This window comes from Diceros bicornis, chromosome 7, assembly GCF_020826845.1.
Source record: "Diceros bicornis minor isolate mBicDic1 chromosome 7, mDicBic1.mat.cur, whole genome shotgun sequence".
Lineage (NCBI taxonomy): Eukaryota > Metazoa > Chordata > Mammalia > Perissodactyla > Rhinocerotidae > Diceros > Diceros bicornis.
Window position 1 is genome coordinate 63101640 of NC_080746.1, and position 27029 is coordinate 63128668.

At 37.8% G+C, this 27029-nt stretch overlaps 2 protein-coding genes across 2 annotated transcripts; both read left to right on the plus strand.

Annotated features, from left to right (window-relative positions):
• The first annotated feature begins 919 nt into the window (after positions 1-919).
• Positions 920-1861, plus strand: LOC131408064 (olfactory receptor 52H1-like). The gene has a single exon (XM_058544630.1). The coding sequence runs from the start codon at positions 920-922 to the stop codon at positions 1859-1861; it is 942 nt and encodes a 313-aa protein (XP_058400613.1).
• Positions 1862-10008: 8147 nt separating this feature from the next.
• Positions 10009-10944, plus strand: LOC131408065 (olfactory receptor 52H1-like). The gene has a single exon (XM_058544631.1). It carries the CDS (start codon positions 10009-10011, stop codon positions 10942-10944), a length of 936 nt encoding a protein of 311 aa, XP_058400614.1.
• The last annotated feature ends 16085 nt before the right edge of the window (positions 10945-27029 follow it).

Genomic DNA, 27029 nt, shown 5'->3' on the forward strand with positions numbered 1-27029 from the left:
GAATCTGCTCTGCTTTACTTTGCTTAGGCCAAATGCCACTGGTCCCTATCTGTTAGAGAGGCATTTCCAGCCTCACTGATGGGTAGAGCTGTCTCCCGTACTAATGTTAGGGAACAGAGTCTTCCAGGTTTAGGGCATTGCCCTTGAAGCCATAAATTATCCTCTGAGCTTACTGCTCTCTGCCCGAGTGAGGAGAATGCTGCTTACTTGTCCCTGTGCATTTTCTGGTAGATGCATTCTTTTATACTCATATCCCAGTAAGCATACCTCCTAATCTGATTCACATTTCAATTCCTGTGTGACAAAGCTCCCATACCACCCACAGTACTGGAATTGGTCCTTTCATTTTCCTTCCTTTTCTTTATCTTTTTCTTCTGCTTTATTGAAACTCTTCAGTTTATTTTATCAAAGCCATTGTCTGAAACATAATATTTGCTCTATAAAAGTCAATTACTCCCCTTTCCTCACTGCTTATCCCATTTAATACTTTTAACATTTCTCTCTCCCTCTCTCTCTCCCTCACACACACCTCCTTCCTTCTCATACATATTTCTATTTTTTCCCATTTGACCCTGGGCCTATACTAAATAATCTCCATTAATAAAAAGACATAGTTATTCAGGTTTCATCATATAAAATTGCTGACAAAAAAAATAACCATTTCACGTGGTTTATTAATAAATATAGAAAGAAATGAATTGGGGCTGATGGCAAAGAAAAAGGGCAATAACAAGTCAATTCTATAGGTGCCAGCTTGAGGGGACAGGAGGTGGCTTCTCATGTAGGAACCCTGAATGTGACAGTTGCAGTCCTCAACCAGGTGCAGCACCAGAGTGAAATTCTTATCTTTCACAGCCCATTCTGACAGCTGATTTCTCCCCAGGGCTCAAAAACCCATGGATCCCAGACTGAAGAGACCATGTATAATTTGAGCTGCTACACCCCCAGTTCCTTCATCCTTATTGGAATACCTGGCCTGGAGAAGTTCCACATCTGGATTGGGATTCCCTTTTGTCTCATCTATGGTGTGGCTATTGTGGGCAATTGCATCCTCCTCTACCTCATTGCAGTTGAGCACAGCCTCCACGAGCCCATGTTTTTCTTCCTCTCTATGCTGGCTGCCACGGACCTCATCTTGTCCACTGCCACAGTGCCCAAACTGCTCAGTAACCTCTGGCTTGGCTCCCAGGAAATAACCTTCTCTGGTTGTCTCACTCAGATGTTCTTCCTCCACTTCAGCTTTGTAGTGGACTCAGCCATCCTGTTGGCTATGGCGTTTGATCGCTATGTGGCCATCTGCTTCCTCTTGAGATACACTACCATCCTGACTCCGCAGGTGATCATTAAGCTTGTGGTGAGCATTATTGTGAGGAGCTTCTCTGTCATCCTGCCAGATGTTTTTCTACTGAAGCAGTTACCCTTCTGTGGGACACGTATCATCCCACACACGTACTGTGAGCATATAGGTGTTGCTCGGCTTTCCTCTGCTGACATCTCCCTCAACATCTGGTATGGATTTGCTGTGCCTCTCATGACTGTCATCTCAGATGTGATTTTTATTGCTGCCTCCTATACCTTCATCCTCCACGCTGTCTTTCAACTCTCTTCTCAGGGTGCCCGCCAAAAGGCCCTCAGCACCTGTGGCTCCCATGTCTGTATTATCCTCATGTTTTACACACCAGCCTTCTTCTCCATCCTTGCTCATCGCTTTGGGCACAGTGTCCCGCGAAATGTGCTCGTCCTATTTGCCAACCTCTATGTGGCCATCCCTTCTGCTCTAAATCCTGTTGTTTATGGAGTGAAGACCCAGCAGATCCAGGACAAACTTATTCTCCTCTTCTCTTTGAACAAGACACAATGAGTGAGGAGGGCCACTGAAGGAGAAATTTAGGTAAAATTGATTAGGTGAAATTTTGTATAAGGCAGGAAGACATAGAAGTAAAGTTGTAACTCCTATTAACTTGACATTTTAGAGTTCTACCCACTTGCAAAGTATACACAAGAGGGAAAGAGGAGAAAGAAAATCTTCCAGACTTCTAGAAAATCAAGAACTTTCTTGGTTTAATTTTCTCACCACTTATATGAAGAAAGTGATGACGGGTCCAGAAGAGCACTAACAGTAAGGTTTACATCTTTCCTGCTGCTGCTTTTGAGATATTTGAAGGCTATATATTTCCTAATATGCAACACAGCCCTGTGCTTATCAGTTCTTGAATTAAAGGCAAAGCCTCCTGCCTTCCCTCTTTAAGTAGCTGTCAATTCTCTCTACTACAACTACCAAACTTACTGCTTCACACTTCAGTCCTCATTCTATACATTATTAATCCCTCCTCCTGTGTCCTTTAGTTATTTTACTTTTTTCTCTACCCATCTCAGATTTCATAGAGTTGATTATCTTTTGTATCTATTTTCCTCAATTACATGTTCCAAGAAAATTTTCACTACTCAGCCCATATTTTACAAGTATCAACATATTTAATTTAAAAAATAATTATGAGAGGGTAACATTAGTTAATTCATTTCACAGATGAGGCAATACAGATTTATAAAGATTACAGAAAGACAATTAGTAAATTTAAAATCCAAATCCAGGTCTGCCTGGCTCTGGATTCTTTATCCAAATGCTTCCTGGATATCTACTCACTTGAATGATTCACATACTCCTTGAACTTAATTTCTCCAAAGCTGACTTGGAAATTTATTAACTTCCTGCATAAAAAATGCCCTCCCTTTTCTGTTTTCCTTTACCATAAATGGCAACACCACAAACATGAACTCTAAAGCCAGAAACCTGTGGCTTGTCGTTGGTTTATCCTACATCATTCTCTAACAAAATGGACTAAATTCTTGAGTTGAATAGTTGAATTTGATGTCATTCCAGTAGCTATATTCATCGCATTCTCATATGGCTTTTGACCTGGTCTGGGTCCTTATCTATTATCTGTCTCTCTGAGAGTATTTCAAAGTCATCCTTTTAAAGGAGTTCCAACCCTGCTCCATCCAATCCACTCTTTCTATAAAAACCGAAATGATCATTTTACAATTCACATATGATTGTGTCACTTTTCACCTTGAAACTCTTCAATAATTCCATTGTCTTCAAGATTATGAGTAAGTATGGTCCTTAGATTCACTGCAGGGGATGGAAGACAAAAGGAAAGAGCAATCTTCCATGGAACTCAGAGCCTTGCTCTTAATTCACATTTATTTACACTTCATTTATGTTTATTTTCACTTCATCTACACTCCCCTGGCTCTTTGAGCAAGTAATTCCCAACATGATGTTCTTCTTTTGTGTTGTCATACTCAGTATCCTGTTCCTTTACAAAAAATAAAACTTAGTGTGAGTAGAGTGTGTAGTGTGTGGAGTTGGGTGAGAGCCATCTATACTCTTCTTAAGAAACTGTCACAGGACAAAAACATCTATTTCCTAAAATCTCTACTGGAAAAGAAGCTATACATTTAATCAAGATGAACATATTAAATTATTTGGTAGTAAGAAGTAACGAGTAAACTGGCATAATGAGATAAAATTCTCTGTGTGTGTGTGTTGATACTTTCTTTGCTGTCTGTAATGTCCTTCAGGCAGTTCAGAAGAGACAAATTCAGGGGCTGCTTTTTCATACCACTATTATAAACCATCATACTTATTTGCTTATGTATTTATGTATCCACACCTTTATAGTGAGCTCCTTGAAGACAGAAACTTAGTCCTAGGCATCTTCTTATACCCTGTCTTATGAAAATATCTGACCCACCATGTGTTCTCATTAAAGGTTTCATACATATTTAAACTTCATCAGAAATCCCTGTTCCATCCATTATCCCTAACTTTTCCTTTCTTCCTTCTCTGTCCAGTTTAGATTCCATAGTATATTATTTCAATCACTATCTTGTTTATCCTAAACTCAACTTGTCCTAAACTCAACTGTATCTCCTACATACTCAATTGAAAAAATATTCTAGGGATCTTAATCAAGTTAGCCTGTATTTTGGGGAAGTTGGAGAAAATGACCCCACAGGGCAGACTGATACTACTGTTAATGAATTAAGACAGTACAACACCATACTTGTCTACTCTTTATTCATTGTTTGACAGTTTCTATTTAGGCTTCAATTAAAAATCTTTCCTCAGATATTCCTTCTTTAATCCTGCATATTAGATTAGTATGTCTTGTATACATTCTCATTACACAATGCACTTTGTATTTCAAGCCTTATCACAACTTTAATAGGGTGACTGCTTGTATACTTGTCCTTTAATGTCTGTCCCCTCAGCTATGTCATCAGGGACCAAGTTAATTCCTGCCTTGTTTACCATTGCATTCCTATCACTTGCAATGCTCCTAGTTCATAACAGGTATGTAAAAAATATTTGCAGGAGTTTTTGCTGAAGCAAATGAGTTTTAATTAATGAATGAAATGCCTATTTTCATAGTGGGACTCTACCTGGATTTGTAACTCAACCTAATCAGAGAAAACGTTGGAAAGTCACAGAGAAAGATATTATCTCCACAATAAAGTAATAGATGTTTCCCCACTTATTCCTCAGACCTCCTCTTTCAATTAAGCATTTCCAAGTTATTATTCCCTTTTCATAGGCGTGGAAACTGATTTCCAGAACAGTTAAATATTTTGTTAAAATACAAAGGAAAGGATGAGTTAAACAAAGGATGAGTTCTGTATTTTTGGCCACTAGATATTGAAAGTCGACTTTCTCTTTGGGAAGTTGTATGGGAGGTTGATGGGAGGTTGTATGGAGTGTTTTCCTGTTGGAAAGATGAGACTGTAATCAAGCTGGCTATCTATGGTTTTCAGACTTGCATGTACTTTGTGTTAGAGATTTTCCCCACATAAACAGATTACTAGCCTGTATATTACATAATGGACTGAACACAAAGGTAGTGATGATTTTCCATGGAGGGAAGATGGAGAGAACTGCCAAGCAAGACTGAACATTGACATAAGTATCTAACAAGAGAGGCCTCTTCACACCTGGGGAAATGGCAGCTACAGTGAGAAATGTCTCCAGGGTTTCGGTATCTAAGGCTGGAAGCAGATTTATTTCAATTTAACAGATATTTATTGATTGTCCACTATGAAATAAACTCTATCAGAGATTCAGAGGGAAATGCAACAATCCCTGTACAAGAAGTTTTAGGAGTTCTAGATTGGGCCTGGAGACATGGTAGACATGGAAGATCTGACTCTTGCTATAGCATCTTTATCACATTACTGATCAAGCTAGATCAAGACCCTGCAGACACTCAGGTATGCTTTCATCCCGGATTCCAAAACTCCCAAGCCACCACTGATTTGAGCAGAGATGTAAGTTCCTAAGCTGGGAAAGTGTTAATTTGGTTGAACCCTTGCTCATGTCTTAGACTGACTTGGGGCCTTGGGCCCTGAGGCCCATAGGTCCCCTTGGTTCAGAGACTCTCTGTTCTAACTTGTCTCTAATCCCTGGAGAATCCCTGCACTCTACTCCTCCAGGCTCTGTGTTTGTTCTTCCCTACTGTGAGTATGACCCTAAGCCTGTCTTTTTTGTCCCTGTGTCTATCCTTACTGATTCAGAAACTGCTTCTTTTGTTCTTTGGTCTGTTTTTTGCCTGCTGTCTTTCTGCACTCTCTGGTCCTTACCCTGCCTTTGCAAAACAGTTCCAGGACCACGACTTCCAAAGTATAAGCTGGTGGTGAGCAATATAGAACTATTAGGGAGTAAAGTTGACAGGGAGTAGAGCTCATGATAAGTGGAGCAGATGGAGAGGATAGAGAGAGCTGGTGGAGGGCTCTAGGAAATAAGACCTAGATTAGAACTTTGAATATAGATTCTAGAGCTGATACTCATGGTAAGAGAATGATGTGAAAGAGAAGTGTCTCATAAGAGCTTAGTTCTAAGCCTCTCCCATTGCTCTCTCCAAAACATTTCTAGGTTTTTCTAAAGGTTAAAATTTATAATGCTAAGGATGTAAAAAAAATTAAAGTGAATAAGTGGTAATGATAGACTTAAGCCTGGCCGTATCAGACAGGGGCAAGCCATCTGGAGATTGAAATTGCATATGCCACCTCAGAGACTTTTAGGTTATTTTATATGTGTAAGCATGTTTGTATTTGTGAGTACATTTATGAATGAGTGTCCTGTTCTTTTGGGATAATGGCAGCAAGTACTAAGATATCCACCCACCCTACACATCATGGAGGGCACAAATACATAATGGAATTGAATAGTTGCTTTCTAGAATGGATCTTACAACCGTCTTTCTGTGACCCATTGACCAACTGTGGATAATCCTTTCCCTAAAAAGGGCAGAGGAGAGACCTTCACATAGACACACAGCATAAAAAAGAGAAATAAAGGACAAGGTATGGTATGGATTACAATGCTTCATGATCAAGATATTATTGATTGCATTTACTACTTTTTTCTCTTTTGAAAATAATTAATTTCCAATTTGGGATATTTAATATACTTGTATTAATTATTTCTTATTCAATTGATAATGTGTTTAAGACTAAAATTTTGCATCATAAAGCAGGTTCTATTACTTTTTGAAATTTTGCCATTTAGTGAGGTCTTTGGTGGTCTTGTCTAGTCTATATCTACACATTTGTTTTTCTACCTTACTTATTTATTCACCTAAATGTACTTCTTAAAAACCTCATTCTCATACAGGTTTCAGGTACATACCCTTTTAATGCAATTTAGAGGTTTCATTGTGATTTGATTTACACATATCTTTTTGATTCATGAGGAATTTTATTTTACTTAATGTAAATGGTGGCTCTAACTACATTTCTTTCACAATAAATAACAAATAATTTCCAAACAATTTGAGGGATAATCGTATTTTCTCACTGATTTAATTCTTCCAATTGCATATAGTATTATAAAAATTATAGCCAATTTGGGGGCTATGTATTCTGCTCTTTGGGTATATTTATTTTTGAGCCAACAATATACTATGTGATTTATTTATATGTTTAATTTATTTTATGTATTATGCATTTAATAAATGTATTCAAGTTAATCATGCCATTTTATCTGTAGCTCATAAATGGCATGATTCCCTTCTTTATTATCATTTAAAATATTTTTCTTACATATATTTACTGTTATTTTTAAATATTCTGACATGTTACCAGTTAAATATAAATCAGGTGAATTTTGATTAATGTTGCATTACATATATAAAATAACTTGCCAGTAATTAATTTTTAATATTTTACTTTAATAAAAGTTTACTTTGTAAGACAAGTAAATTTTATACATATGAAGTTAAAAGTTCAAATTTCCTTCTCCATCCCACCCTAAAAAGCTCTACTATAATTATTACTTGGAATAGTTGATGTGTGTGATTCATCCAGACTTTTAAACGCAAATACCAGCATGAACACCAAATTAACACTAATAACATATACTAGCATTGTACTGTAATTTGCCTTTTTTCATTTAAATATATTTTGGCATCTTTTGATTCCCATACACATAGCTTTATCCTATTCTTTTTAAAAGCTATGTACTCTTCCATTGTATGAACATACGGTAAATGCTAAAATCATTCCCAGATTAAAATTTAAACTGGTGCCAGCTTTTCAATTTTCATATTATAATTCACTCAAATTTCACATTATAAATGTTGCTGCTGTGAATAACCTTATGCCATTTTTTATTTGTATAACTCTATCTTTGGAAACATTACTATATTTGGAACTGCTGGGGAAATGGCTAGGTGCATTTTATGCTTTGATACATATTGCCAAATTAGTCTCTAAGAACATTATACAGTAAACCCTACTAAAATAGTTATAACAGTTATTATTTCTTCAGACCTTTCACAGAATTAGATATTGTCAATGGTATCATCAATATTTTTGTCTTTATTCTATATTTATTAAATATTAATATGTTTTCTATGACTGTTCATATCCATTGCCAGTTTTTCCACCGGATCAAAGGGCTTTGTTTTTGTCATCTGTAGGAATATTTTAAATAAATATTAATGGAATTATATATTTTTCACTTTGATTAGTCTTTAATTGTGGTATTTTTGTCCTGGAATTTATTGACCTCCTGTTTAATTATTCTTTCTCTGTAATAGTTTGTCCTTCCAATTTCCACTTTGTCCTTCTTTCTTTTCTTAGATGTTATCTGGGTGTTTATGTGGTATGGGACGTGGGATGTGGGGAAAGCAGCCTTACACATAATTTTGTGTCAATGATTAGGGAACCTGGAGCCTGGATTCTGAACCCTAGCTGAGGCTTCTTGATGTGTTGTCCTCTACCGAAACTGAATCTATCTTGAATGAAATGGACTCTTCCTAGATTTGAGCACAGATAATATTCACTGCTGCTGACTGCTAGCCTTGCCATTTCTTCCTATATAGAATTACAGGCTTCCACATTCTTTTTCTCTCTAGTTGGAATAGAGACCTTACATCTCATCTAACTGTAATTGCTCACGGAAAAGGGATGCATTTGTGTTAGGAGACATATGCAGAGGTCTTGATGAGACGTGATGGCATGTAGGATAGAGCAGTTAATGCAGGGGTAACAATAAGTAGATGTAATATAGCGATAAGTAGATGTAATATTCAATAAGTAGATCTAATATTCACTCCCTAAGTAGGGAGTGAATACATGTAATATGATAATTGTTTAGAAGATGTGGAGGACGATTGTGTGTGAGAGAGATATGAGTAAGATAATTTCAAGGCTTCTAGATTGAGAAACTGATAGTGTTATACTGTCATTTGATGAGTTGGAAAACATTGAAGGATAAACATATTTGGAGCAATGGAAGGAGAAATGGGGTAGTTTGGAACATGCTGAATTGGATGTGCCTGTGGGTTTTCTAAGTGAAGAGATGGTGGGCAAAGGATAATTAGTTCCAAATTGAGGCATAATATAACTAATTCAAACGCTGAGAATAGAGGAATATCTTCAAGATTATAAACTTTAGAATCTTTAAGGTAAGAGTCACAGTTAAAGTCATGGCATTTGGGGATGTCACCCAGGTGGAGTTTGTCGACCTAGAAAGCAGCAGACATGAATAGAGTAAGGCATAATTCTAACATTCAAGAACAAGTAGAAAGAAAAATGAGTGACTACCGAAGTTGGAGAAAAAGATTTGTGTATCATGTCGCAAAATAGAGGAGTTTTGGCAGATGGGCTCAACTGTTTCAATGACGTCTCACGAGAATAAGTCATTATATAGATTAGACAGGGGCAAGAATGTCATTGCATAATGTTGCAAGGATACCGGGCTCCCCCTGCTGGGATTATCTTCTGTGAGGGTTGAGAGAAGGGTTCTATCTTCTTATCTTCTTTCCAAATCTAATATAGTAAGTTGCTGGAGAGTGTCTTTTCTTAAAAACTTCTCCAACCTGGGGATATCTGAAGTGACAGATTAAACCATCTAAACCTTAGATTTTAGGGAATAATACTCTTTGTCTCCTCTTTATGCTGGTGAACTTTTCTATAACACTAATGAGAGCCAGAGCAGATGTTCTAGTGTGGATAGAAGAGTAAAGAAGAAAAGAGACAGCATGATGAGCTTTGGTTTTGGACTTTGAGCCTGGCTTCGTTCAGCACCTTGTAACCCTAGTGTTCCTATTCCGGTTCATCAGAGCTGGGGCTTCACATTGAACTTTGCTCCAAATCCCTGACTAGTAATCATTTCTCTGCCTAATATTATTTTGTGCACATATTTTCTTAGAAAATTTCTTAGGTTGTTGGTAGCTAGGCAGGACTCTGTTCAGAATTATATGACTGTGTCTCTGGGAAAAAATTATTTCAATACCACTTCTGTTATGACTTAAAATTGTGGCTAAAAATTTGGCAGATGTTTATTAGTAAAGAGAAAACAAGAGAGATAGTTTAGCACTTTCCAGAGCTGAAAGTGAAGGGATGATACTGGAGAAGGCTCAGAGGTGGACATCTGTAAATCATTCTAACAATAAGCCATGAAATTTTTATTTTCAGTCTATGAGACACACCCAATCGAAGACCATGATAGCCACATTCAACTTGAGCAGCTTCAATCCAGGCCCATTCATCCTACTGGGAATCCCAGGGCTGGAGCAGTTCCACATCTGGATTGGGATTCCCTTCTTTATTACCTACCTTGTGGCCCTTGTGAGCAACAGTGTCCTTCTCTACCTTATTTCCACGGAGCACAGCCTTCATGAGCCCATGTTCTTTTTCCTCTCCATGCTGGCTACTACAGACCTCATCCTGTCTAATACATGTGTACCAAAAACCTTCAGCATCTTCTGGCTAGGTCCCCAGGAAATCACTTTTCCTGGATGCCTTACTCAGATGTTTTTCCTCCACTACAGCTTTGCCATGGATTCGGCCATCCTGCTGGCCATGGCATTTGATCGCTATGTTGCTATTTGCTTCCCCCTAAGATACACCACTATTCTCACCCGTCAGATTATTATTAAGATTGTGATGGGTATTGTCAGCAGGAGCTTTTGTATCATCTTCCCATGTGTGTTCCTGTTGAAGCGACTGCCTTTTTGTCGAACACTCATCATTCCCCACACATACTGTGAGCACATAGGTGTTGCCCAACTCGCCTGTGCGGACATCTCCATCAACACCTGGTATGGCTTTGCTGTGCCTCTAATGACTGTTACGTCAGACCTGATCCTCATTGGCATCTCCTACACTCTCATCCTTTGTGTTGTCTTTAAACTTCCATCCCGGGATGCCCGCCAGAAAGCCCTCAACACGTGTGGTTCCCACGTTTGTGTCATTCTTATATTCTACACACCAGCCATGTTCTCTGTCCTCACCCACCGTTTTGGTCACAATATTCCTCACTCCTTCCACATACTGATTGCAAACCTCTATGTAGCCATCCCTCCTGCACTCAATCCAATCATTTATGGGGTGAAGACCAAGCAGTTTCGGGAAAAAATCATCCCACTCTTTTCTTAGAGGTACCCAGTGACATGAGACTGAGAGCTTGGGAGAGGAAACAGGTAACTGTATTGATTTTGGAATACATTTCATTTTTTAAAGCTAGAATATTTACAATCAGGACTTAAATATGTATGAAATCCTAGAAATCCACTATAAGTTGTAGGAATCACTGAGACAAGATAAGGAGGTAAATGTCAAGAGAGGTGACAGAAAAAAAAATGTTGAAGAAGATATATCTGCCTGAAAAGGGAGATTGGAGGGAAATATCTACCTTATTTTGAGATAGATTTCCAGGACTTATGGGGTAGGATGTTATCATATATAATGTGGAGAGAATATTATTCATATAAACAGGCTAAAAGAGATGAGTAAAAGTTTAACAATTTGGGATACCTTTGTAGGACACTTTCCAGATGAGAGTTGGTAAAGCTAACAGGAATGATTACCCTCTTTTAAGAATCATCCAGGAAAATTAATCATCTATAAAAGTGGTTCTCAAGCATTGGTAGGTATTAGAATCACTTGGGGAACTTGGTAAAATTTCAAAGTCCCAAACTCCATCCTACTTCAATGGGTCCCTATGTTCTGTTCTTTAACAGTTGTCTACGTGATTCTGATACCTGAGAAATTTGGATCCTTCCAGATCAGAAAAGTCCTAGTCATTTGAAAAACTCATAGACTTGGTTGTTGTAGTAATTTCCTGGACCTGGAAGTAACGCAGCTCTCCTTTATGCTCCATAGAACTGCTTCTTGCCTAGTATTATTATCTGTCTTAAAACTCCAAAACTTTAAATCTCATATGATCAGAATATATTATCAAGTATGTCTACTTATTTCAGCCTTTAAAGAACTTTGGCTCTTGGAACAAAAAGTTCTTGTCAAGATTTTTGGTGATTTTAATGTCCACGGAGATGACTGTTTGATAACTTAGCATGGTAGATTGTATTTTCCAAAGATAGCCACAATAATATATTCCATCTTCCATGCTTTTCTGCAGTGTGAACTTGCCATTTCCACATCAGTAGTTGGAGTCTAATTCTGCTTCTCTTGAATCTGGGCTAGGCTTAAGGATTCTTTGACATATAATTCAGTGGAAGTGACATTCTGAGGCTTCTGAGATTAGGCCATAAAAATATTTGCAGTTTCCACCTCGGTCTCTTGAAATATTTGATCTTGGTAGGCTCCCTCTTGGAACCCAACCACTATGCTATGAGTATCTCAAGGTACATGGAGAAGCCACGTCTAAATATTCTGGTGGAAGGCCCTAATTGAACTCCCAGCCAACAGTCAACAACAACTGCCAGTTACATTAGCAAATCACCTTGAATATCCAGTCCAGTTGAGACTTCAGGTATTGGTAGGCTCAACTGACACCTCTCTGTAATGCATGAGACACTCAAAGAGAGAATTACCTAACTGATCAAAGCCAAGCCATAAAACCATAAGAAATAATAATTTGCTATTTTATTCTAATAAATTTGGATATGGTTAGTTATGCAGCAATAGATAAATGATACAGAAATTGGCAACAGGAAGTAAGGTGTTGGTGTAGCAAAAACCTAAAACATGTGGCATTATTTTTGGAATAAGGCAACAGGCAGAAGCTGAAAGGGTCTTGAGGAGACTATTAATGAAGACTTGAAAGAGAGTGAGAAAATTACTATTGGAGGCTGGAGAAAAAGGTATGAGTGCTATGTAGTTGTAGAAAATTTGGCAATATCATAGCTGGCAATAATATGGAAAATAGAAAATATGCTTAACTAACTGACGCATTTGGCCAAGGAGATTTTGAAGCAGAGTATCATTGCCGCATATGATAAGGTACATATAAAGAGATATAAGCTAAAATGAAATTATTCAGTGTTCATGCATAATTTAGAGTAAATTAAAAGGAGTCATGGCTGACTGGGTTCAAATAAAAAAATTGATTACTTCCCCTAACTTCTCCAAATGACAAAATATTCTCAAAGGAAAAAATGGTCTCAGAGTACAATATCTCTAGGATGAGATTGTAAGATCCTTTGCTAAGAATACAGAAATATTTAAGGTATGCCTAATAAATCGTTTCAATTAGACAAAGAATCTTCTTAGAATCTTAAGGATATTTTCCCAGAGAACCATAACTCTCAGCAAAAATCAAACAGGAAGCAATCTGGAAGGTATTTATGAGTCTGACTTTTGTCTAATGGAGTAAACCCTGAAAAATTCATAGAGAGCTACAATTTTTAAGAAAAATGTACAGATGGTGTCTTGACATGAGTACAGCCATGTTTGGCCGCTCCATTGACCTACAGCCACCAGCACAAACAGAAATACCAAGCTGCTTTCTGTGTGGTGGGAACTGGCCCTTCCCCCACAGAGAGAGTTGCAAGTTGTAACATTTCAAGGCTCTTGGAGCATCGTAGTACGGGACGGACTGGCCATCTGTGCCAGGCTGGGACGATAACCAAAGAGAACAATGCACGTGCACAACTACTGGGCTGGAACGTTAGCCAGGGGGCTCAGTGCACGTACGCCACTGATAACCATTTTGTGCATGGAAACACTAAATGCTTGCTCTGCAAACTCTGTAATTGCTTACTCTGAAAATTACTGATGGTATAAAAACTGCTGGAAACTGAGACCCGGTGAGAGTTCCACCTGTGGAAGGGACACCTTGCCCAGGACGTGTGATCCTTGCCCAGCCGCGTCGATTGACAGGGCTCTCCCGGCAGTGGGACGTGGATGTTGTGAGCAACTGATTTGATGTGAAGTAATTGATTTGATATGAAGTAATTGATTTGATGTGTTCTCTTTTCGGTCAACCTGCTGTTTCTCTTTCTGGTTGATTTGTGTCATTTCTCTTCAGCCGATGTGGGTGTTTTCCCTTTCCAGTCGGGCTGATGTTTTTTCCCTCTTAATATTTGACCTATTTGGATCTGTTTGCAGACTGTCACCTTTACTATCCTCTATATAATAAAATATACCTTCAGTCCATTTGTTTGGAGTGGAAAGTGTCTTTTACGTCTCCGATCGAATCCCCGAACCTCTCATAACAGATGGGGACATTTAGAAATGTACTAAAAGGGATAGAGTTAGCGCAAAATGAAATGAGGGCTTTGGGTGTCCAACCTCATTAGGCAGGAAGCAGACTGAGAAAAGTACTAGGATGTAAACACAAGTCATTTCTCATTAAGAAGCGTAGATGACACAGAATATAGAGCCAATTGCCCACAAGTTAGCCAAGAGCTATGGAGAATCATTCCCAAGGAGTAGGATTGGGTCCATATTAAGAAACTGGTGATATATTTCTGGCTGGATTTTAGCCAGAGACAACTCTTCCAAGGTTTTATATATGAGTATCTATTGCAATTATCCTATATCTGTGTCACTATGGTATGTTGGCTGTGTAGGCAGCAGATTTCTTTCTCATTTCTTTACTACACAGGTCTTCAAATTGAGAAGACTGCATTTAAGATTCTGTATGCAAGGAACTGAAGAACTCCTGGAGCCTTATTCACACGTTGTCCTGATTTAGAGGCTGAGACCCTGGACTTTGAACTAGTCTCATAATGGAAGTAAGACTTTGGAATCTCAGGGAAGAAATGAATGTATTTTGCATGTGGGAGGAGGTATGCTTTATTGTGGTCAGAGGGTGCACTGTTGTAGGTTTTATTTTGCAAAGATGGCAAAAACAATATCTTGTATCCCATATAATTTTCTGCAATGTGATTTTGCGGCTCCTTCAAAAGGTGTGATCTAATTCCACTCCCCTCTTATCTGGGCTGGCCTTAGTGACTTCCTTGAAAAAAGCATGCAATAGCTGTGACATTTTAGGATATTCGAGGCTAGATTACAAGAAACCTTACATATTCTTCATTGATGTCTTCGAATATTTGTGTTTTGGACACTCTACCACACAGCGACCCCACTGTGAGAATCCCGGACCACATGGAGAGTTCATGTGGTTGACATCCTGGCTGAACTCCTAGTTAACAGCCAGAATCAATTGCATCAGTTCTAAATGAAGCTTAAAGATGATTATAGCTCCATTCAAAATCTGATTGCAGCCACATGAGAGAGAGAGAGAGACTCCAAATTACAACTGCCCATATGATCCCAGTAAATCTACAGAATCGTAAGAAATAACAGTAACTTGTTTTAAACCAGTACTTTTGGGGATAGTTTGTTATGCAATAATAAATAGCTGGAACAATTTGATTCTCAGTACTCTGAATTTTTCTCCAAAGATCTTGACCATCCTACCTCATCTACCTAATTCCTTGGAAATACTTTAGAATTTGTATTTCCACACATACATGTAAATTACTAATAATCTAAATTTTAGGTATTCAGTTCCCAACCTATCCCTTTCTATTTTAACAATTCCCTTTCTCTTGAATCCCAATTCAACAATCTTTCAATTACAATGCATTGAAAATAAAGTGACCTTATTACCTTTTCACATTTTCTTCATTTCTTTTTCTCTGCCTTACCAGCATTTATTTTATGGTTCATTCTTAGAATTACTGTTTAATATAAATTCTTTCTCTCTCTCTCTCCTTTTCACCCTCTCTCACTCCCTCCTTAACACATACAAACACACACACACACACACACAAACGATTGTGCTTTTTCAGTAACCCTCTCTAAATCTAACACTGCGCTCAGTTTGTGCCTGCAGCTATGGAATAAAAGTTGTTAATGTTCTGACCCACCTTATTTTAAATCTAAGATTGTTATACTCAAGAGCATTTTTAAAGAGACCACATATAATTTTAGAATGAAAGGAGGAACTATTAGTAATTTCACTTAGACAACAGAGGTAAATTGGTCCTTTCTTGAGCAAATTAGAATATATGGCCACCTAACTTTTTATTTCATAGCAGTTATATTACTTTCTTCTTTCCATTTCTTCTTATATTCCCCCCCCTCCACCCTCCACTCCACCCCCACACCGCCCCACCCCCCGGCTCCACCAAGGCTCTAAGGTCCCTGAGGTGGTAGCTGCTTCCCCTAGGATATATGAGTATATATGGAGGGATTTCCTCAGTTCTGTGTCTGTCTTGGCTTGATCAACTTTTGTGCCTGGAGTAGTTGTGGCACCCCCTGATGCTCCAGAGCCTCCCAGGCCCTGTCTGATCCTGGAAAGAGTACCAGGCACAACAGTTCTATTTAATCCTCCCAACAAGCCTATGAATGAGGTGCTATTATTATCCCCATTATATAGATGAGGAAACTGAGGCCCAGAGAGGGTATGCTTTGCTCAGATTCACATAGCTAGAAAATGGAGGAGCTGGGATTTTAATCCACACAATGTAGCCTCAAAGTCTGCATTCTTAACCACAAAAACTTGCCACCAGGAAGGCACAGAGAGGGATGTGGATTAAGTTTAAAATGCTATGCACTCTTACCTTTACTAAATTTAGTTTCTTGGAAAAAATATTTCCTGGTCACTGTGATTAGGAGGTGTGTGTGGAGGGAGATCCCATTAGCCTTTCCAGACTGTCCACCTCCCTGTAATGAAGTCTCAAAGGATAGGCCACCTTCCTAGTCACTTCCAGCCCAGAGGCCACAGTCACATGCATCTACAGATCTCCACCAACCCAGAACTGCCACTATCAGTCAGAGCCTGAGTGCCTCTGCCCACTGCTTCCCGCAAGCTCCGCTGCTCCTTGCCTGCACCCAGGTGGGCGAAACAGGTGAGGAACTAGCGGTTGGAGGAGCTAGTGGGGCATCTCAGGGAGCAGAAGGTCAGTGTGGGAGATGCCTTGTGCATTCGCCTAGCGACCACTGACATCGTGAGATTTCAGCTGTCCGGCAGGCTACTCAGTCTCTGAGCTTCTGCATCTCTTCTGAGAAATGGGTAGGATGGGATGGAATAGAGATTCTTAACCAGGAGTTAATGAATCAGGCTGGACTCCTAAATCTTCTAAAATTACTTGCACAATGTGGAGTTATAACATCAGCACTGAGGTAGGATGTGGGCACTGAGGGGAGATACATTCTGGGTTTCCTGGGCACTTGCTATTGAAGTAACCTGGGACAGGGGACCTCTGAATCTTAGCATTGCTATCTGCAAATGGAGATGAAAGAAATGCTGTAGGGACGGTGTCTAGTACCTGCTCAAAGAAAGCCTCAGAAAACGTTAGCTATTTTTTTTTCTTTTTACTTTTTGAGCCCCTTCACTCATTTCTCTCATCCTTCATTTCCCCCACCTCCACCAACCACAAATCTGCTCTCTATATTGCTGAGCTTGTGTTTTTGGTTTTTTTTTTTTTTAGATTCCACATATAAGAGACAGAGATCATATGGTATTTGTCTTTCTCTGTCTGATTTATTTCATTTAGCATAACGCCCTCGAGGTTCCTCTATGTTGTTGCAAATGGCAAGATTCCATTCTTCTTTATGGCTGAATAATATTCCATTGTGTATACACCATAATTTTTTTTATCCATTCATCCATTGATGGACACTTGGGTTGTTTCCACATGTTGGCTATTGTAAATAATGCTGCAATAACCATGAAAGTGCATATATCTTTTCGAGTTAGTGTTTTCATATTCTTCAGATAAATACCCAGAAGTGGAATTGCTGGATCATATTTTTAATTTTTTGAGGAACCTCTATACTGTTTTCCATAGTGTCTGCACTAATTTACATTCCCACCGACAGTGCACAAGGGTTGTCATTTCTCCACATCCTCGCCAACGCTTATTTCTTGTCTTTGTGATAGCAGCTATTCTAACAGGTGTGAAGTGATATCTCATCATGGTTTTGATTTGCATTTCTCTGATGGTTAATGATGCAGAGCATCTTTTCATGTACATGTTGGCCATCGGTATGTCTCCGTGGAAAAAATCTCAATTCATACCTTCATTTCTGCCCATTTTTTAATCAAATTGTTTGTTTTTTTGCCATTGAGTTGTATGACATCTTTACATATTTTGGATATTAAGCTCTTATCAGATATATGATTTGCAAATATTTTCTCCTATTCAGTAGGTTGCCTTTTCATTTTGTTGATGGTTTCCTTTGCTGTGCAGAAACTTTGAAGTTTGATATGGTCCCACTTTTTTATTTTTTTTTGCTTTTGTTGCTTTTGCTTTTGGTGTGAGATTCAAAAAATCATTGCCAAAACCTATGCTGAGGAGGTTACTGTCTATGTTTTCTTTGAGTAGTTTTATGGTTTCAGGTCTTATGTTCAAGTCTTTAATCTACTTTGAGTTAATTTTTGTGATGGTGTAAGATAGTGGTCCAGTTCAATTCTTTTGCAAGTGGCTGTCAATTTTTTCCAGCCCTATTTACTGAAGAGACTGTCCTTTTCCTGTTGTATATTCTTGGCTCCTTTTTTGTAAATGAATTGACGGTACATATATGGGTTTATTTCTGGGCCCTCTATTCTGTTTCATTGATCTGTGTCTGTTTTTATGTTAATTTGGTACTATTTTAGTTACTATAGCTTTGTAATGTAGTTTGAAATTAAGGAGGCTGATGCCTTCAGCTTTGTTCTTTCTCAAATTGCTTTGGCTATTCAGGGTCTTTTGTGGTTCCAGACAAATTTTAGGATTCTTTGTTCTATTTTGGTGAAAAATGCCATTGGAATTTTTATAGGGATTTCACTGAATTTGTAGATTGCTTTGGGTAGTATGGACATCTTAACAATATTAATTCCTCCAATCCATGAGCATGGTTTATATTTCCATTTATTTATGTTTTCTTCAATTTCTTTCATTAATGTCTTGTAGTTTTCAGTGTATAGGTCTTTCATCTACTTGGTTAAATTTATTCCTAGGTACTTTATTCTTTTTGATGAAATTGTAAATGAGATTCTTTTCTTAATTTCTCTTTCCAATAATTTGTTATTAGTGTATAGAAACACAGCAGATTTTTGTACAATGATTTTGTACCCTACAACTTTACTTAATTTGTTTATTAGTTCTAGAGGTCTTTGATGGAGTCTTTAGGGTTTTCTATATATAATATCACGTTTTCTGAAAATAGTGGCAGTTTTACTTCTTCCTTTCCAATTGGGATGCATTTTATTTCTTTTTCTTTCCTAATTCCTCTGGCTAAGACTTCAAATACTAGGTTGAATGAAAGTGGCAAGAGTAGGCATCCTTGTTTTGTTCCTGATCTTAGAAGAAAAGTTTTCACTTTTCACCATTGAATATGATGTTAGCTGTGATCTTGTCATATACAGGCTTTAGTATGTTTATTACATTGAGGTGCATTCTGTCTATACCCACTGTATTGAGTGCTTTTATCATGAATGGATGTTGAGTTTTGTCAAATGCTTTTTCTGCGTCTATTGAAATGATCATATGATTTTTATCCTTGACTTTGTCAATGTGGTGTATCACATTGACTGATTTGCAGATGTTGAGGCATCCTTGCATCTCTGGAGTAAATCTCACTTGGTGTATGATCCTTTTAATGTATTGTTGAATTCAGTTTGTTAATATTCTGTTGAGGATTTTTGCATCTATGTTCATCAAGGATATTCGTCTGTAATTTTCTTTGTTTGTGATGTCTTTGGTTTTGGTATCATCATAATGCTGACCTTGTAAAATGAGTTTGGAAGAGTTCCCTTCTCTTCTACTTTCTGAAAGAGTTGGAATTGGTATTAATGTTTCTTTAAACGTTTGGTAGAATTCACCAGTGAAGGCATCTGGTCCTGGACTTTTGTTTGTTGAGAAGTTTTTGATTATGGATTCAATCCCCTTAATATTAATCAGTCTGTTCAGATTTTCTATTTCATGATGATTCAGTCTTGTTGGATTGTATGTTTCTAGGAATTTTTCTATTTCTTCTAGGTAATCCAATTTGTTGGTACATATTTGTACATGGTCTCTTATGATCCTTTCTATTTCTGTGGTGTCAGTTGTAATATCTACCCTTTCATTTCTGATTTTATTTATTTGAATCCTCTTTTTTTTTTTAATTGGTGAGTCTAGCTAAAACGTTGTCAATTTTGTTTATCTTTTTAAAGAACCAGCTCTTAGTTTCATACTCATATCCCCTTTAGGTGATTATTTCATACTTTCTTTTGTCTCCTCAAACTTCCAATATTTTTTTTTTTCACCACCATCCATCACAATAAGGATGACCTTATTTTTACTTGCCTGGAAACACAGAGGCAAAAAGAAGACAACTTCCACAAGAATCCACAACTACATATACCCACCTATCTGCATCTGCACCTTTATTTCTACTTTCCCTCTGGTTACTACAGATGCCACTATCCAAGATCAAATTTTCCATTTTCACAGTAAATTCCGTTGTCTAATGCCTATTTGAAGCCATTGTACTGAAATTCTCTTCTCATTCTTAAACTATCAATAATGTCTCCCTGTTGGATCTTTCTTCATCCACTTAAAAACTTGATAATAGTTCTCTCACCTTAAAATTCTTTCTTGACTTTGGTTCCATTCCAGCTATTACCTCAATTCTCTCCTTCCCTTTGCAGTACAACTTCTTGAAAGAACTGTCTATATTTACTGGTTCTAATTCTTTCCCATTTTCTCTTATCTCACTACTCAAATTTCATATTACCACTGAGCAATTCTGTCCTTGTCAAGGTCAATAATGATTGCAATTGCTAAAAATAGTGCTCTCAATCTTCTTATTCCTTAATTTATCATCAGGGCTTTATATAGTTGACCATTTCCTTCTTTTTGAATTACTTTCTTCACGTGGCTACAGAGGTTTTTCTCCTACCTCACAGCTATTCCTTATTTGTCTCTTTCACTGATTCTTCCTCATCATGTAATCTTCAAATATTAAGGATTAGTTTTTGGTGCTGTTTAAATGTATTCACTCTCTTTTGATCTCATTTAACTACATAGCTTTCAATATTATCATTGTGATGGTGATTAACAAATGTATATCTCCAGTGTGGACGTTTTCTCTCGAGTCCTGACTTATATATCAACAACTGCCTACTTGATTGCTCCCTGTGGTTATCTTAGAAGTAACTAAAACTCAACAAATCCAAAAGTAAACTCCTGTCTTCCCTCACAAACCTACTCATTTTTTTCTTACCCATGCCAATAAAAGATACCTCAAACTTTCAAACAGCTCATGCCAAAATGTTTGAAGCTATCCTCAAATTTTCTTTATCTCACTTCCACATCTAATTCATCAGTAAATCCTGTTATATCTACCTCCAAATATAATCAGTATCTGATCTTTATTCTGTACATTTACTGCCTATAAGCTGGACCAAACCATCATAATTTCATCCTGAATAGTTGCAATAGCCTCATGATTGATCTTCCTGCTTCTGTGCTTGCCCTTCATGTACAATTCATTCTCATCACAGCACCCAAAATTCTGTTAAAATGTAAATCTGAGTGTTACAGTTCTCTGATTAAAACTTCCTAAGGCTATCCAGCATACTTAAGGTAACAGCCAAGGTCCTTCAATGACCTGCAATGTTTATGTTAGTCAGGATGGGATAAGAGGTCAATAGTAAATGATAACGCTATAGTAACAAATAAACAAAACAATAATAAAGTAGTAATAAACCTCCAGAATTCAGAGATTTAACAAAACAAAGTTTTTTTTTTTATGTCCACAAAGTCTTATAGTACTTGACAACTCTCTAGCGTAGCTTTTCTCTGTGCAGTGGCTCAGAGACCCAGGGTGCTTCTAACTTGCATATCAACAATTGCAGCACATGGCTTCCTTTGTCATTGTGAAGAGCAAGTGAAGATAAAGCAGAGTATTGGCACTTGTTTTTAGATGTTTTAGCCTGACGTGATACTTGCCTCTTCTGTTCTAAAATCATTGGCCATAACTAGTCATATGTCCCCATCTAAATACATCAGGAACACTCATATATAGAATGGAGAGATAAACCAGTTATGAGAATAAAAAATTTCTATTACAGAATCCAACACAACCTTGACTTCTTATACTTCTGTGATCTCATCTTCTACTACATTTTCCTGACCTACTTGCTTTTGCCGTACTTGCCTTCTTGAATCTTCTCAGACACACCAAGTACAGTCCTCTTTGGGGCCTTGATAATCCACCTGCCCAGGTTTCATGCCATATCAATTAAATCAGCATGGTTGTGGGTAAAACTGAGGTACTAGCATTTTTTAAAAAGCCCCATGAGGGCCGGCCCAGTGGCGCAAGCGGTTAAATGTGCATACTGCGCTGCGGTGGGCCAGGGTTTGCCTGGTAGGATCCCGGGCGTGCACTGACGCACTGCTTGGCAAGCCGTGCTGTGGCGGCGTCCCATATAAACTGGAGGAAGATGGGCACAGATGTTAGCCCAGGGCCAGTCTTCCTCAGCAAAAAAAGAAGAGGATTGGCAGATGTTAGCTCAGGGCTGATCTCCTCACAAAAAAAAAAAAAAAAAAAAAAAGCCCCATGATGTTCCAGTGTACAGTAAAAATTTTGGAACCACAGATTAGAATGTAATTAATAATTTTATTTTACAGATGAGGAAACTGAGAGTCTGAAAAATTAAACAATTTGTTTGAAATTTCTCAGCTAGTAAATGTCACAGCTGGGATTTAAATCTATATCTGTCTCATTTCCATTTGCTCTATTTCCTGTATAAAATAGATTCCTCTGTGTGGTAACACTAGATTAAGGAGAATCACCTTTTAGGTTTCTTTGTACTTACTCTTAAATTGCTTTCTAAGGATCTTGAAACAATTTACACACCAACTTGCATGAAAGTCACAGGAAAATTGTAAATATTATTGTGATCTACATACGTATTTATAATTCCATATCAATGAGTCAGATAATGAGATTTGGGGTGAGAGAAGGAGAAGAGTCCGGACAGGATAACTAAGATGTTTACAGTGATGTGAGATCTGCCTGGTGAGTACATTTAAAATGAATCTGAGTCCACCTTGTCCATCCTTCTTCCTTCTTCCTGGAAAGCTATCTTCCCATGGTTCAGATATACTCTAGTCTTGGATAGTTCCAGATGAAGATCCAATTCTGGGAGGAAATGCCATTGTCCCCTTTCTTATCTTTCTTAAGTACACACTTTTGATGTTGCCTTAATTTATAGGAGTCTAACCTGACTCAATCAATCCAACATATAATTTTGTATCTCCATTCTAGGGTACCTAGATACTTGACCTAAGTGAGAGTTTGATGAAGAATACTGAAGAATATTTCAAAGGGCCAACATATCATTTCCTCAGTGTATTATAGGAGAAGTATGTATTTCACACTGAATTGTAGCTTGCTGTACCTTTGAATGAGTAGCTAGCTTATCATCTGGTATAATTAGATGAAGGAGAAAAGACAAAGAATTACTCTAATGAAGACACATAATGTTAAAGGTAAATAAATACTGAAAATCAAGGTCAACCTGGAGGAATTCAAATTAAATACAGTGATTATTTTCTTCAGAACAGGTGATATATGGTACTAGATTAGGCAACCAAAGGAAACCAGACAAATTCCAACTCAAAGTATATCTCCTCCCAGTCTAACCTCATTCCATGTCACCTCCTTTGTGTCTGAATTTCCCTCCCAACAGTTTGACACAACTTGCCTACATTTTTCTGTCCAAGGGCTGAGCAGGTATTAACTTACTGTAGGACAGTGATGACCCCTTCTCTCACCTTAAAAAATGTTCAGCCTTTAAAAGAAAACTCTGGGGGCCGGCCGGGTGGCGCAAGTGGTTAAGTGCGCGAGCTCCGCTGTGGCTGCCCCGGGTTGGCCTATTCGGATCTGGGCGTGCACCGAGGAACCGCTTGACAAGCCATGCTGTGGCAGCGTCCCATATAAAGTGGAGGAAGATGGTCATGGATGTTAGCCCAGGGCCAGTCTTCCTCAGCAAAAAGAGGAGGATTGGCAGATGTTATCTCAGGGCTGATCTTCCTCACAAAAAAATAAAAATAAAAGAAAACTCTGTTATGACTATTGTGTCTCCCCAGAGATCTTATTTGCAGATTCATTTCTACTTTTAGCAGCTGGGACTATTGGTGCTCTGAGCCACACCACAACCTCTCTGGTCAAAAAAGCCTTCAGAGGGTAGAGATAAATGGGACCAAATCTCAGATCCAGGAATTATGCTACTTGTGCTGGATCAAGATTTCTACAGTGCAGAGCTGGCGCCGTGGCTTAGCGGTTAAGTGCACGCGCTGTGCTACTGGCGGCCTGGGTTCGGATACCAGGCGCGCACTGACGCACTGCTTCTCTGGCCATGCTGAGGCCGTGTCCCACATACAGTAACTAGAAGGATGTGCAACTATGACATACAATTATCTACTGAGGCTTTGGGGAAAAAATAAAAAGGAGGAGGATTAGCAATAGATGTTAGCTCAGAGCCGGTCTTCCTCAGCAAAAAGAGGAGGATTAGCATGGATGTTAGCTCAGGGCTGATCTTCCTCACAAAATAAATAAATAAATAAATAAATAAATAAATAAATAAATAAACTGTTTAAAAGAAAACAAACAAACAAACAAAAAGATTTCTACAGTGTAGCTGACCACCGAGGCTGGGGTGAGTGTTGAATGGATGAGATGGACAGAAAATAAGGTTGAGGACAGTTCTATAAAGGCAGGAGCAGAGGTAAGGGAAGATATGGAAGGATGACAATCATACAAAGACATTGATGTCCTTAGCTACTCTACAGGTCATCACAGATTGTCCCCTCATTCAATTATAGGAGATACAGTTCCTTGAATCCCTCAGTTATTTGGGTAGCCTTATTACATACCAAAATTTATCATCAGTAAGTCCTTCTTTTCTTTGTATCTCAATCCTTTCTTGCTGCACTTAGAGATTTTAGTGTCTTGCTATTTTCACATGGGGTCAGGACAAGCCGGTCAGATCTCTAGAAGCAGTCTTTCTTATAGCAATGATCAGTTCAAAATTTCTTGAGAATAGCTACATATTGTTCTCACTCTTATAGGTCAGGCCAGCCAGGCAGGAGTGATTCTACATATATTTGCAAGAGAGTAACCATGTCCTTGAGTACCTAGGACCCTCAAAGTGCCCCCAAAAAACCAAGGGGATCATCAAACTCCTCTGATTTCCAATCTCCGCAGTGTTCAAGCGTAGCTGATACCTCTAATATTGTCTTGTAATTTCGCTTGCAGAAAACTTAGAAGCCCACCAAGCTAGGACTCCCTGCTGCAGTATCTCCAGGTTCTATTTATCTTTTCCAGGGCAAAATTAGATGACTGTCTCATTGAAAACCTTAATAGAAGTTCTTTCTTTAACAGAAATAAGATATACATTCCTTCATCTTTACTTTCTCTTAGTTGCAGCACAGAACATGCGTGCTCCTTTTGTATTGAAGGACCCCAAATATTACAATCATTCCTTGGTCCCAAGGGAGTTTAATGACATTGGCATATTGATAGAATTTGGATCATTGAGGAGCCCTTCCATCTTATATTTTGCAAGAGTCCACCTAACCTAGCTAACTGAGGACGAGTCTTGGATATCTCTGAAGATAGTTCTTCGTTTAAAAAAGGATGAAAACACAGTGCCTTCACCCTTGGATTACAGACTCAAGAAAGCCCAATATGTCTTTCAACTTGAGGAACTAAAGTTCTTCTTTTGAGAGGCAAGTACGTAGTTAGGCCAAAGGACTCAGAGATTTGCAAAAGCATGAGAAATATCAGTGAGTATTATGACAAGTGTTTATTAAATTACAGAGACTGTCTTATGTACTTTACATGATTTTTCTCAATTAATTCTCTAAAAAATCCTATGAAGTATTATTATCTGAAATTTATTATTATTTTTTTATTATTAAAAAACAGAGAGCAGAGAGGAATAAGACAATTGCTGAAGGTAATACAGTTAGCGAGTAACTGCATTCAAACCAGATTTTGAAACCAGGCAGTCTGAATCTTATCTCTGATCTCTTATTTTCCAGACTGGACCACATAAAGAAGGTGACAAAAATCCTAACAATTGAGTTGTACAAGAGATATCTGAAGCATTTGAGAAAGACTCAGGTTTGGAGACTAAATTTCATTTCCTCGAGAAGCTTTCTCTGAATAGGAACTGGCTTATGTATCTTTTCTTCATAGCATACATCAATGTAGCATTTTGACTCATATATTGGTAATTATTTGATTAACTCTGTCTTCTCATTAGACAAGCTTAATATATCATGGAGCATAAAGAGCAGCCTTAGAAAGGATATTAATGGTCATAAAATTGAAAACCTAAGATATTGAAGAGGAATAATACTTGTTTGATGTGGATTGTGTTTACAGATATTGGCTTAATGAAAAGAGAAACATTCTCAGACTCAGAGAGTCTGAAATTGAGAATGGCTGCCTCAAGAAAGCATATGTTTTGTGTCACTAGAGTTGTGCAAGAATCTGCCAGGTGACCACGTTTCAGGATATCACATTTGGGGATTCAAGCATCGTATAATTTATTGAAGTACGTATGAGTTGTAACTTATTTCCTAACTAGATGAAAAGATTATATTCCATTAGTTTATCTGCTGTATGAAAATCACAACTAGTCTCAAGATAGAACTAAAACATATTTACACTTTCCAAGATGGGCATTAAAATGCTTCTAATTACTTGCTCTTATAACTTAATTTATGAATTTTTAAGAGTATAAAAAATGACGATGGAATTGGAATAAGTTCTGTTTTGCAGCTTTAAAATTCAAACAAAATAATAATTTTATTAGTAATTAAAACTTTTAATAATATTATTTCCTATACAATTTATAGCTAGAGTGACCATTAGCATGAAGTAATAAACTTGCAGTAGTATATGAAAATGCATATTGCAATTAATAAAACAAAATTGGTTGCTATTTTAATACTACAGTTGGACATGAATAAGAGATTGAAGGAAGGGTATTCTTTTTAATTATTATAGAACTTTTTGATCTTAAGTGTTTCCACATTGTAAAATTCTCTTTAGGTGAGAACAACTGGATGAGCTTAACATTCATGTCCTTTTTAAAAACAAGAGTCTTTGAGTCCCAAAGATTGGACTTCAGTAAAGTAAGAATGATGATTCTGGCTTCACCTATAGGAATCTCTCAAGGCAAGATGGCTCCAGGGAAAGATACCTCTTTCTCTCTCTTCTCCTTTCCTATTGGCGTAATATCAATCCATGGCCCGGTCACACTGAGAAACTGTCCTTGATTT